The 12539-nt window shown below is 39.7% G+C and overlaps 2 protein-coding genes across 9 annotated transcripts in view; one reads left to right on the top strand and one right to left on the bottom strand.

Moving 5' to 3' along the window:
- RAVER2 (ribonucleoprotein, PTB binding 2) overlaps positions 1-5234 on the top strand; it is a 74470-nt gene extending 69236 nt beyond the window's left edge. For all 3 annotated transcript variants that reach the window (XM_075936162.1, XM_075936164.1, XM_075936163.1), the window contains exons 15-16: positions 32-92; positions 1929-5234. In XM_075936162.1, the coding sequence (XP_075792277.1) occupies positions 32-92; positions 1929-1948 (81 nt within the window). In that variant the 3' untranslated portion in view covers positions 1949-5234. The remainder of the gene's footprint in view (positions 1-31; positions 93-1928) is intronic.
- JAK1 (Janus kinase 1) overlaps positions 4292-12539 on the bottom strand; it is a 98676-nt gene continuing 90428 nt past the window's right edge. For all 6 annotated transcript variants that reach the window (XM_075936159.1, XM_075936161.1, XM_075936158.1 and 3 more), the window contains 7 exons: positions 12229-12323; positions 11548-11740; positions 10123-10247; positions 8704-8876; positions 7836-7953; positions 7034-7144; positions 4292-5988 (listed from right to left, as the gene is read on the bottom strand). In XM_075936159.1, the coding sequence (XP_075792274.1) occupies positions 5887-5988; positions 7034-7144; positions 7836-7953; positions 8704-8876; positions 10123-10247; positions 11548-11740; positions 12229-12323 (917 nt within the window). In that variant the 3' untranslated portion in view covers positions 4292-5886. The remainder of the gene's footprint in view (positions 5989-7033; positions 7145-7835; positions 7954-8703; positions 8877-10122; positions 10248-11547; positions 11741-12228; positions 12324-12539) is intronic.

Consider the following 12539-nt stretch of genomic DNA (forward strand, 5'->3'; position numbering starts at 1 on the left):
AATATTCCTGTTTTTTTGTCTCCTCTTGCAGCGTGAAAGACCCACTCAAACAGGAAAATCTGTTACTCCCCCAAGTCAGTCAGCGAAACTATGTATGTAGTGCTACTTAAATATACATACTGAAAAAATATAAATTACTTTCTGCAATGTGCTTGTTTTAGGAATTGTGGGTGTTCTCTCTGAATCAATAGTTGGTAGAATTTTTCAGACAGAAGTGAACTTTTTAAGTTGGCAGGGTCTTCTGAAGTTAAGATGGGATGGGTTTGCCATTATATTTGTAGCTCGAGGTTTATTTTCAGTAAGGGGGCCTTCCTCTGGTGAGTGTAATTTGCACTGTAGTTGAATTTCACAGGGTATGTCTAAACTGCAGAGTTTTTCCGGGATACCATTTCCTGGAAAAACTCTGCTGCATATCTAGGGAATGTGTCTGCTTTTTTGGAACAGCTTCCAAAAAAAGCAGGTGTGTTAATTTTATGAGGAATAAGGGATCTTCTGAAAGAGGAGGTGTAGACAGGCCAAATCTACCTGTCCAAAAAAAGAAGGTGGTACACAAATTGTGGCTCACAATTTGCATATCTTTTTCTGGAAAAAGAACACAGTGTAGACATAGCTGAATACTTCTGTGCATCTTTAATTAAAATACCACATTGCAGGCATGAGTTAGGTATCTAGATTTCTGCCAGCAGTTCACTTTGAAGAAGCAACTTACCTTCCCAGTAAAAAAGCTAAGTCTCAGCATGACTGAAAAGCTACACCTTCAAATCACATTTTAAATAGCAGTAATAATTCAATTTAATCATCTTTCCAAGACAGAAGACACAATTAAATAGTGCTGTAGATATTCTTTAAAATGACTTTTGGAGCTGTTAGTGTACTGTGACAATACATTAAGTATCAGAGAATAGTGCAGTAATTGCAGCAAGATTTGTCCAATTATATATAAAAAAAAAATATTTAGTTTAAACTACTGAGTGCAACTACTTCCATGAACCTTTCATACACTTGCCTGAATCCCAGCACTAGATGATGATGGCTCTGTTGCCCAAAATAAAATTATGTGAATGCACACAAACAAGTGTATCACTGCACATGTAGCTGGACTTTCTGAAAATGGTTCAAACTCTCAAGTGTCTCAGTAGCTACATATGCCTGTACATTAAGCCATGAGGAATATGGGGACATTGAGTTAAAAAAAGAAAGACTCATAAGTGAATGGAAGACAGGCTGTTAGCGAAGACAAGCAATTGCTATTAGCTAAGACAGTCAGGGATGCGCAACCCCATGGTCTGGGACAGGGACAGGGGGTAAAACAGTGGTGATTTTGAGTATTAGCCCCTGGCAGCCAGCACCACTATATGTATCTGAATCTCCACAGACGATCACAGTTCTCATTGGCTATGGATCCCCATTCCCAGCCAATAGAAGCTGCGGGAAGCAGTGAAGACTGGGACACTGCTTCCCACAATTCCCATTGACTGGGAACAGCGATCCGAGGCCATCAGGAGCTGTGATTGCCCATACGTGCAGAGGTGCAGGTAAATATAGTTTTGTTGGTCCACTTGGGACTAACCCTGGCAAACCACATCCGGCTCATTGGCTGATATTTGCCCATCCTGGTCTGTGGTCTGAAGCCTCTGACTGCCAGAAATTGGAAGTGGTGGACAAGGGAGGGTTAACTCATCATTGCTCTGTTCCCTTCATTCCTTCTCAATTATCTGGCACTATTTATTCAAGAGACAGGATACTGAGTTAGCTGGACCTGTAGTTGGACCATTGATACAGAAAACTAAAGTCAGTGTAGGTGCATCTGTTTATAGCACACCTATAACATAAGCCACCATCTTCAGTTTGAAACTCTAAAAATATAAATAATGCTGTTTTCTCTGGCCACTTGGTTAGGGTTGTTACTTATTTTCTTTTTTGCACAGGTGGTACCAGTAAAGAGTGAAAAGCGAAGTTCTTCACACTTCACTTCTTCCTTGGAAGCTGGCTCAGTTGAATATATTGACCAGCACTCTCAGGGCACAGCATCAAATTAAGCAAAATCCTATCTAAAAAAAATAAAGTGTTTACTGAGATCCAATTAACAAAACCGGCCTTTAAAGCCAACAGGTGATTTTTTTTTTGTACCTCAGTGTTTATTACTGCCTTAACTTCATCTTTATATAGGGTGACAAATTTCTAAAAGAAACAATTCAGGCAAAATTTTCCAAATAAATATAGCAATAAAGACAACTAGTTGGACATTTTTGGCTAATTTTTTGTTAAATAATACAGAGGTGTCTCCCTTAATTATATTGTCTTAGTGTAAACTGTTGAAATTGACAATGTTTATCTTAAGCTTGCAAAGAAGTTTCCTTTGGTGATGTCAAAAGCAATGAAAATAGTGGCAAGGGGAACTTTTCACTTCTTCCTTAGATGCGGAAGTTGAGATTGAGTCTTAACTATAGTTTAAAAAAAACTCCCTGCATGTGCTTTTCAGTTGCAACTTTTTCAGCATTGAGCCAGATGCATTTACAGCCTTTACATTTTAAAAATTTCCCAAAAACACTGGATACCAGATGTATTAACAGAGTATTAACAAGTGTTTCAGTAAATGGTTTGTTATATTGTGAACTTACCAGCATCGATCAAGAATACATTGGTGCTTGTTGGAACAAAAGTGTAATCTTAGCTATTGATACTCTTTTTCAAGAGATGGTGGTCATTGTTATAAACAGTTTTACTCTTTGTGAATGAATTTGTTTCTGCCCTAATCTGCTTCTTTAATCTGTGAAAAATACTAGCTCTTGCTAAGCATTGGATTTGAACTAGGGTGAGTCTCCTAAGAATCAAAAGCCACCCTATACTTACTGACAAAAATTCAAAGTGCAGCAACAGTAAAACTAACTAAAATAAATGCAACCATTTTGTAAGTGGAGCAGTATACAATCAAAAAGAAGCTATAAATTAAACAGCCAATTTTGTTTTCTCTAATTTTTGGATTGTTTAGGTAGAGGAGAAAATGCTGCCTAGTACTAAAACACCTATCCCAACTGGTTTTGTTAATCCATGCGGTCTCCAGGTGTCAAATTTACTTTTACAATTTGCTTCAGCCATCCCCACAGCTCTTTTGAGACCCAAAGTTCTGAGTGTTCATTGACTGCAGGAATAGGTCTTTTTTGCATCAGCTAGTCTTTTTAGATAGGCCTAATCGCTGATCATTCAGTGTCACTGGCATTTATGAGTATGGTACATATGCATAGCATAGAAGCAGCTAGGTTTCTTATTTATACATAGGTGTATATATAAATAAACACGTCCATCCCTTTTGAACCTCTCCCTTCAGAAGTTTTTCATTGTCGACTCCTCCTGTCACCACTTCCTGCTAAGCCCCATTCTCTTATTTTTTTATACAGAGGGTCATTTTCTCCAAGGAATTACCTCTCCTAGTGGTAACTGTCAGCCAGAAATGAAATAGAGTGCTAGATTAAGTAGTCTTTTGCCTTTGCCTAGTGCTTTTCTTTGGTTTTTTTTCCCCTCCCAGATTTGTGCACTGGACTGAGAGGTTCATTCCTTGTCAAAGCTTTTATTTTTCTCTGTCTTTGTTTATATTCAATCTGATTTACCAGCTCCAAGTCTATCACCAAATTGCCTTAAATGCTATTTTTGTCTACAACTTTTGTATATTCAGAGGTGGAAATCTATGTTTTCGTTAAGATGTTAAATTATGAAATAAGATACTTGCAACTGACCATGAGAATTAACTTTCTTGCAATCCCTTTTTCATTTCACAGATGGGAAAATTGAGTTTCAATGGCAGTGTAATTGATATAATGCTGCAGCTATGTAATGGCTTAAATGTAATGTAATCTCTTTATAGAATTCTGAAGTTATCTTAAGTCATTTTTAAAGTTTAAAATGTTTCAAATCAGATGCAGAACTTTTTTAGAAAACCCAGTTGCTCTGCACACCTTCCTTAAGACAAAACAGCAATGCATTTGATATGAGAATTATTGACTTTGTTGAGATTATACATATATATGTATTGAGTGGTGTCAAATTCATCTGCAGTACTTCGTTAAAATTATTGTATCTGCAATATTTAAGAACATCATCCTTTTCAACAAAATAAATTACTGCTGAAATTGAAGTGGAATGTGTCTGAAAGGACAACATCCCTAGCCTACTTCCACTCGGTAGAAGTCATGGTAACAGATCATTTTACAGTAATGTGCTGTTACAAAGTTTCAATTTTATCTTCCCTAAAAGAGTACCAGCTTTGCAGAGTAATTTATAATTCACACACACATGAAGGGGGAAAAAATCTTTATTAATTTGTATAAAGAGTAACAAAGTGCATATAGATTCTGCTGAGTTTAAGTAACACAGAGAAATAAACAAATAATACTGTAAAAATTAATCCTGCCTGTTTGGGGTTCAGTTAATTACATTTATACTTTAAAGACATTTTATCAGTTATTGCCAACACAATGTGCCCTCTAAGAATTTTCAGAATCCAGGTTTGGGGAGATAATATTGTCTAAATTCAAACACAAAAGGGTTCCAGTTTGAATAAGCTCCCATCGATAAAAGCTTGCCACGTTTACATAATGTGACTTCAGTGCCCTTGAGTCAACTGAAAGATCTGTTTTGGTGTATGTAACAAACAGTCCCAGACTGGCCCCACTGGTTAATTGTATATGTGGTAGATGACTGCACAGCAAGTTGAGTTCCAAATACTGTTTCTATTGCAGAAACTTGGGGATAAGTTTCTACAGCCCTATTTAATTTCTGTTTTTTTAAACAGATGTTAAGAAATTCAAGGAAGTGCAGAACAGAAAATGTCTGGCCCAAAAAAATGTAGCATCCAGGAAAATCCTCAGAATTACTCTTAACTCCTCTTATGTCAAAGCTAACCCACACATCAGTGGAGAATGCTTCCCATGGCTCGTCATAGTAATGGCCTAGTGTACACATTTGGGAGGTGTGTTAAGAAAATAAGGTATTTAATTTCCCTTCGCCACTTTCCTATGGTGCAGCTCTCCTGCATATTCTAGAATAACTGTAATTGAGTTTATAGGATGCTATAAAAATGATGGAAGGTATTTATCTTAGGAGGTTTTGTTTTAGTTAAAAAAAAAAGCAGCTATAAGAAGAAACTGGGCTTCCTGCACTGTAATGCAAACTCTCAAAAGCTGGCAAATGCTTTTTTGGAATATTTACATGCATATGTTTTATTTAATTTTTAATACTCAAGACTTCAAATTGTAGGTTAAAGCTGTGTGATTAGACACCATTGATGTAGATAGTGTCTGAACTGAATTTTATGTACCAGGAATTTTAAAAAATACTGGTGCATCTAAAGGAGAGGACTTTTTTTGCTCAGCCACCTCCCTTCCCCTACCCCCAATCTCCTTTCTACTCTCCTAAAAATTAATTCCATATTTGAAAAAGCAATTAAATTGCTATGGATAGTTCTAATCAATGTGCTTCCAGCTGATTAGAAGAGCACTCACAGCATGCGTTTCTACTGGTGGTGCACATAAAATTTATTCTCCACCTTGATAGAACAAATTAGAGGGAACATTGCCTATGGCCATCATAAATCCCCTTTCTTCACAGTTCTTTCTGATTTGTGTTAGTCCAGTAAAATCTGAATGATGGATCAATGAATAAACCTTTTCTAATAAGTAAAACTCTAACAGACGCAGAGTGCTTAAAGATTTTCTGCTGGAGGATTTATATGTTGATGCAAATGTTCATTATGCCAAAAAATAACTGCTGGGAAAAAAAAAAACCTTAAATATAGATTAGCATAGGCAGAGTACAAACTATGGCAGTTAAAAGGACCTGGGCATTTCTATGTAACATACATTTAAAGCACTGACAATACAAAAATGTTAATTATAATTTATTTATAAGAGCCTCAAATCCTTGAATAAGATTTTGAAAGGTCGTCCGGTCACCTGGATTGTTTATCCAACATTTCCTCATCAGTTGGTCCACCTAGCAATGAGAAATGTTTTTTAAAAGGGTGAAGAATAGATTATTCATTTTCATTAAAGGACCAGCTCCTCAGCCGGTGTAAACTAGAGTAGTTCCACTCAAGACAACAAAGCCAGGAGGATTTACACTAGCTGAGGACCTGCACCAAAGTGAACTTTCATTGCTTTTTCTCTACCCAGATGGGCAGCTACCTTTAACTTTAAAAAAAAAAAAGTATCAGGTATAATGTTATATGAGAACAGGTAGAAAAACCACATCACCTTTAGCTAAGGGTCCTTTTAGCATTGCAGGCTATATGCTGTACAGAACAAGACAGCCATAAAGTATTGAAGTGTAACACTAGCTCTGGGATCTAGTGACTAAAAGCTTGATCCACTTCTCTCTAACATCAATAGGAAGCAAAGAACTCCAGTGGGAGTTGGCTCAGGGTATGTCTAGACTGCAGGGGTTTTCCAGAAAAACTTCACCGCATCCAGGAAACGCATTTGCTCTTCCACAAAAAAAAGTGGAAGAGCAAACGAGCTCTTTCTGGGAGCCCTGTCTACCTCGTTCTACAAGGAATAAGGGCTCCTCTGAAAGACTAGGCTTTTCCGCCATTTTACCCCATCTAGACAGGGTGAAATGGGGGAAAAGCCTCTTCCGGAAAAAGCTACGCAAATTGCGGAGTGCAATTTGCATAGCTTTTTCCGGAAAAAGGCTATAGTGTAGACCTAGCCTCAGGCACTAATTGTTAGTTACTTAAAGGGGAAAAGAGTTATCCTTTAGCTCACATGGAAAAGGCCTTTGGTTAAGTTACTGATGGTCCCACTTTGACCTTCTGGTTAATGGGGTGTCTATATGAGCCTGAGTGCAATACACATGCATCAGTTCTATACTTCAGAAATCAAAGGAATATATAACAAATTATATGGAATTCAGATCTTAAAGAAGTTTCTGCTATCATGGAGTGTCAGACTTTGGAATTTCATTAGCAAAACATTTAAAATAAAGCTTTAAAAACTTGAAGGAAAGTATGTGTGTATTTGCTTAACAGTCTAGTATTTACCTCTTCTGGGCAGTTTGGCGGACGTGGCAAGCGTTTTCCTTCTCCTAATACACGCACAAGCCTTGTTACTGTCATCTGGCCTTGAGTTGGGCCAATCATTTTCAAAAATTCCTGTAACAAGTAAAAGCCACATGGATCATTTATTTACAATTCTCAACAAATGAATACAAGTTTAACTTGACATGAAAAATACTCCCTCTCAAAATGAAGACCAATAATCAACCTGCATTCAGAGAGTAGCATGGAGTATTCTCATTACTTCACCATCCCATTGTGAGACTACAGAAAACCCAATTTTTTAAACATGGCTTCTTTAATGTGGCACTTAATACCCACGTGTAGACATGCACATTTGTTCTTAAACAAGAATGTTTAGTGATGGTTTGAGCATCGAGATGGGAGAGTTCATGGTTGAAAAGAACCATCTGGGCCTTTTGTTTTCCTATGCTAGAGAAATTCATTCCACCTCTTGATTGATTTTGAATAAGCCATAACATAATGACTTAGGTCCAGTCTTTTTAAACAAAGCTCGAGTTGCTTTTTTTCCCTCTAAAATCAATGAGGAGTCCTGTAAGACCAACAGATTTTTTGGGGCATAAAAAACATTTCATGGGTCAAAACACTTCCTCAGATTCCTGTTAGTCTTTAAGGTGCCAAAGGACACCTTGTTTTTACAGATACAGACTAACGTGGCTACCCCTCTGAGACTAATTTTTGTAAAGATATTCATGAGCAGAATTAGTGCTGAATTAAAAATCAATCACTAAATATTGAATTAACATTTCCTTTCACAATCACTCACCGCCATTGGACTGGACTCTGAATCACAGTAGGTCAGTAGTTCGTATAGCGTCACTCCAAATGACCAGACATCTGAAGCAATATAAAACTTGCTCTGAAGCAGACATTCTGGAGCATACCTATAAATATAATGTTGCTCTATTACATTTCAGTAAGTGCTGCACAAGTTCACTCAAATACATACATACACGTCAGCTGTAAAGGTAAAACTGATAGCTTAACCAACATGCATGTAAAATAATTTGCCTATGGTACCATGAGTGTGGAATTCAGGAACATATGAGTATGTAAAAGGAATTATATGCACCTAGTCCTTCTCACCACAAGGCTCAAGCTGTTGCACAAGCCACTAAAATATACCATCCAAGTAAAGCCCTTATGAAGCACATCATAAAAGTGGCCATACTAAGTCAGACCAAAAGGCTGTCTAACCCAGTATCCTGTCTTCTAACAGTGGCCAATGTTAGGTGTTTCAGGGGGTAAATGAACAAAATAGGCAATCAAGTGATCCATCCTCTGCTTTGGCATACAAGTCAAAGAAGAAATATAAAGTGTAATTGGAAATAAAGAAGTGTGGATGGCAATATGAAATTTGTGTGTTGTGCTTTACTTAACTTGGGAAAACACGACTTATCAAACCAGAAAGACAGATTGAGAAAGTGTTCATTGCCTGGAGCAGGTTAAATGACTACATTATATTGGAGTTTTTCCAGAGAAGGTTGGAAAAACACTTTTCAGAGATGGTCTAAATACTTATTCCTCCCTGTGTGCAGGGCACTGAACTACATGACTTCTCAAGATCCCTTCCATACTATGATTCTAGGATTACACAGGCTATTTAACAAAGTTAAGTTGTTGTATCCCATTACCAAAACACAGGACTGTCGAGATCATCTTTGACCGTGTAGTACTCCTTATTGGTTTCAATTACTTTGGTGAGGCCAAAGTCCCCAATCTTCACTCGGTTCTCACTTTCAACTAGGACATTTCTTGCTGCTAAATCCCGGTGAACATACTGACGAGAGCCCAAATAATCCATTCCCTGAAGAAGGAAAAAAAAAAAAACAGTTACACTAACTCTCCAGGTGCTCAGAGCCATGTTTTCCCCACCTCCTTTCATAAATCAGCTCACCAGCTTCTCTGCTACCTCACTCACTTGCTCATGTCTACTGGTGAGCTCTTCTCTCTTCCCCCTCCTCCACTATGTAAGTCTGTCTTCAGCTGCTCCTCCTTCTAAACCGGGCTGGGGAACCTTTTTGGGTTAGGGGCTCCTGACGCACAGAAAAATCAGTTGGGGGCAACACCCAACTGAAAAGCAAAAAAAACCCCAAAAAACCCCAAACCCTCACACTGATGTGACCCCCTGACTGAGGAGAAAGACACTCCCCAGAGCCTAGGGAGGCCCAGGCTAGTAGATTTTGTGTGCTCCAGCCCCGCAGAGGGGAAGGGGGGGATAATGGGAGGTCTGGACTGCCAGTGCAGGCTCCACAATGCTGGGGGCGGGGAGAGCCCCAAGCCTCAGGGCTGAATCCAGGTAATCCATGGGCTGCATTCAGCCCCTGGGCCTTAGGTTCCCCTCCCCTGCCTAAACTCTGCCCTTGGCCTCCTTTGGTAGCCTGATCTGCTTTTCTGGCCTATGTTTAGTGTCGCACCTAGCTTCTTTCCAGCATCTATTCCCTAATGACCCATCTAAATGCATCTGAAATTGTATCTAATCCCACATCACCAATGCCTACTCTATCGTTCTCCCAAGCTCACGACCTGGCTGTCCCCTCCACTCCTCACTTGCCTAACCATACTCTTCCACTCCTGGAGTTGTGACCTCATCATTCCACTTACTCCCTCATTTTCTGCCTCAAGTGCACAATCCTTGTCCTCACTTCTGAAAGCCCACACAGCTTGCCTCTTGCCTACTGCTTAGCTCTTGTTTCAGCTCCTCTGTGCACCTCCCATGGTCTCCCTCTTGAATGCTACTTTTTTGTCCTGCCACATCTCTGCTTAGCAACTTGACCCTCCAACCCTCTTTGCTGGAACTGCCACCAGCTTTTCACATGCCAAGCGCCCTTCTTTCAGTCTTCAAAACCACTCATTTTCCAGCCGCTTGCTCTGTAGCGGTATCTCCATTATGTTTCAGCTGCTGGATACTTGGTAAGAAACACTAGCTACTAGAAGCAGGGAACTTGTTCATTTACAGAGCCTTCCCATTCCCCACCAATCCCAGCCCATGCTTTCTAAATACGTACAAATTAAACAGACACAGAGCACTGAAAGACTATTTCCAGGCTTACCTTGCAGATCTGAACTGCATAACGGAGCTGATGTTTGAGAGTGATTTTGCTCTTATTTCGTGGGAGATATTCCTTTAGGCTTCCAGATGGAAGAAACTCCATTATGAGTTTGATCCCACTTCCTCCTGAAAACAAGAATGAGTAAGAATGCTCATTTCCCAAAACTTCAGCTCAAATACTGATCCTACCAGGCTTGCTCTATAATTGGCACCTTAGTGGTATCTAAGGCCTTGTCTACACTAAACCCCACAGCCGATCTACTTCAGCTATGCAAATAGCATAGCTGAAGTCGATATACTCACTGCAGCATCTTGCATGCGGTAAGGTAGGTGTGGGCTGCTCTCCCATCGATGTCAGCTACTCTTCTCGTCTTGATGAGCTACCAGTGTCGATGGGAGAGTAATAACAGATTGATTTATCATGTCTAAGTAGATGTACTCTATTGAGGGCTGGTGGATCAATCGCTGCAGCGTTGATCCCCGGCATAATGTAGACAAGTCCTAAGGTACCAGGGAGGTTCCTATACTTGGAATTAACATTTATATTCCTGGCTGTATTATCCAAAGGCTACAATCAGCATTGTCAGCACACTTGGTGCTGGACGCTGTACACAATTATAGGAAGATAACTGGTTTCTGTTGCCAAATGCTGACTTTTTAAACTAGTGATCGTTGTGACAGCTGAAGAATGCAGAAATATTTAATATGACAAAGCCAAGTGAAGAACTCAATGTAAATGAGATCTCAGGAACAGCAGGGCAACACAATTGCTTTGGATATGAGGTACAGTTATCATTATGTCTATGTTTTCAAAATAAAGGCCCTATTTTTCATGGGATTGTAATTGAGACAGTTAATTGCACATTTCCTTTTTGCAAATGCTTATCGGATAGTTGACACACTAGTCAACTAGTCACTCTCCCCTCCCTTCCCACCCCTTGCTGCATCTATCAGAAAGGGGCAGCAAAGGGGGAGGGGGAGGAGAGAGAGAGAGAGAAGGGAGTGCTTCAAAGTGGCAGCACCACATGGAGCCCAGGCTCAGCTGCGGACTCTCCTGCTGACCCCGGGATCTATGTGGCACTGCTGCTTTGAAACGCTGCAGGGAGATGGGGCCAGCGAGGGACTGCTTGAGTCCCCAGGTGGCCCTGTGCTCCCAGCAGTGCTTTTGCCTTTGAAGTGTAGTAACAGCCATGGGGCTGTTGCTACACTTCAAAGGCAGAGGAGTCCTTATCTACTAATCAAACAGTTGATGCAAATTGGATCAACTATTTGATTAGCCAATTAATCTAAATTTAACATTCCTAGTGTGGGCACTTGACAGTTTTAAGAGTATAAGAACTGAAGAGGAGAAACTTCAGAGGGATTTTAACTTCTGTAACCCAGAAGTTAAAATTTTATATTTTTAATCTTCTACTCAAAAACTTACCATCTTCTATGCAAATTCCTTTGTATTTGACAATGTTTTCATGATAAAGATTCCTCAAGATTTCAATTTCTTTCTTCAGATCAGCGATATGATTTCCACCACTCTCAGGTTTCAGAGACTTGACTGCCACCTGCTCTCCTGTATTATCACCTTCTGGATCATACCTGCAGAGTTCAACTTTGCCAAAGTGACCCTGATTTTAAAAGAAAAAAGGAAACCATTTTGGACTGTGATCACAAGCCAGATAATGGTCAGTGCAGTACTTCAGGCATTTACAATTCAGGTTCTCTCATCATGCTACAGAAAGGGTACTTCAAAAGATGCAGAATGAAGATGTTGCTCCTCTGGTAACAAATTGACAGTGAATTTTGATCTCCCATGGCTAGATTTTGCCTCAAATCTGAATGTGGAGTGCACCATGCTTGGCTTTATCCTTGATTATTGAACTTATGCTATCCCAGCTCCTGTGCAATGCAGGTGCCTGCAAATAATTCCTTTCTCCACCCCTCCAACAATCTGCTTAAAAGGGCAGAACACCTCTTCTTCCACAAAGACTTCTCTGCCCTGGGACAATTCCTTGGTTGGCAGGTAATGCTGCTAGGAAGCAGTGTCAGAGAGAGACAAGGCTCAGTTATATCCCTGCTTCTTGATGTCATGGCCTGAATACGCCACTTTACTTACCTCTCCCAAATCTCGGATTCTTTTCAAAAACCGTTTTTCAAAGAGAGTAGGATCAACTTCAGCAAATGGTGTCTTCTCAGAGACAATATCAGGATCTGACATGGAAAACAGCATCAACACACTCCAAGTTAAACAAGGTCCTACACAGTCCCCTTATTTTTCGGATTTTAGGACCATCTTTACTCATGTCCAAATCTCCCAGTAAAAACTCTTGATTCACGTCTATCCCTACTTCAAGTGGCCACTTCTTCCCTGGAGCCCTCACTGATAACGTCCTGTTGTTTGCCCATCTTTTCTGCTACTTGTCTCCA

The sequence above is a fragment of the Pelodiscus sinensis genome, chromosome 9 (assembly GCF_049634645.1).
Source record: "Pelodiscus sinensis isolate JC-2024 chromosome 9, ASM4963464v1, whole genome shotgun sequence".
Taxonomy (NCBI): Eukaryota; Metazoa; Chordata; order Testudines; family Trionychidae; genus Pelodiscus; species Pelodiscus sinensis.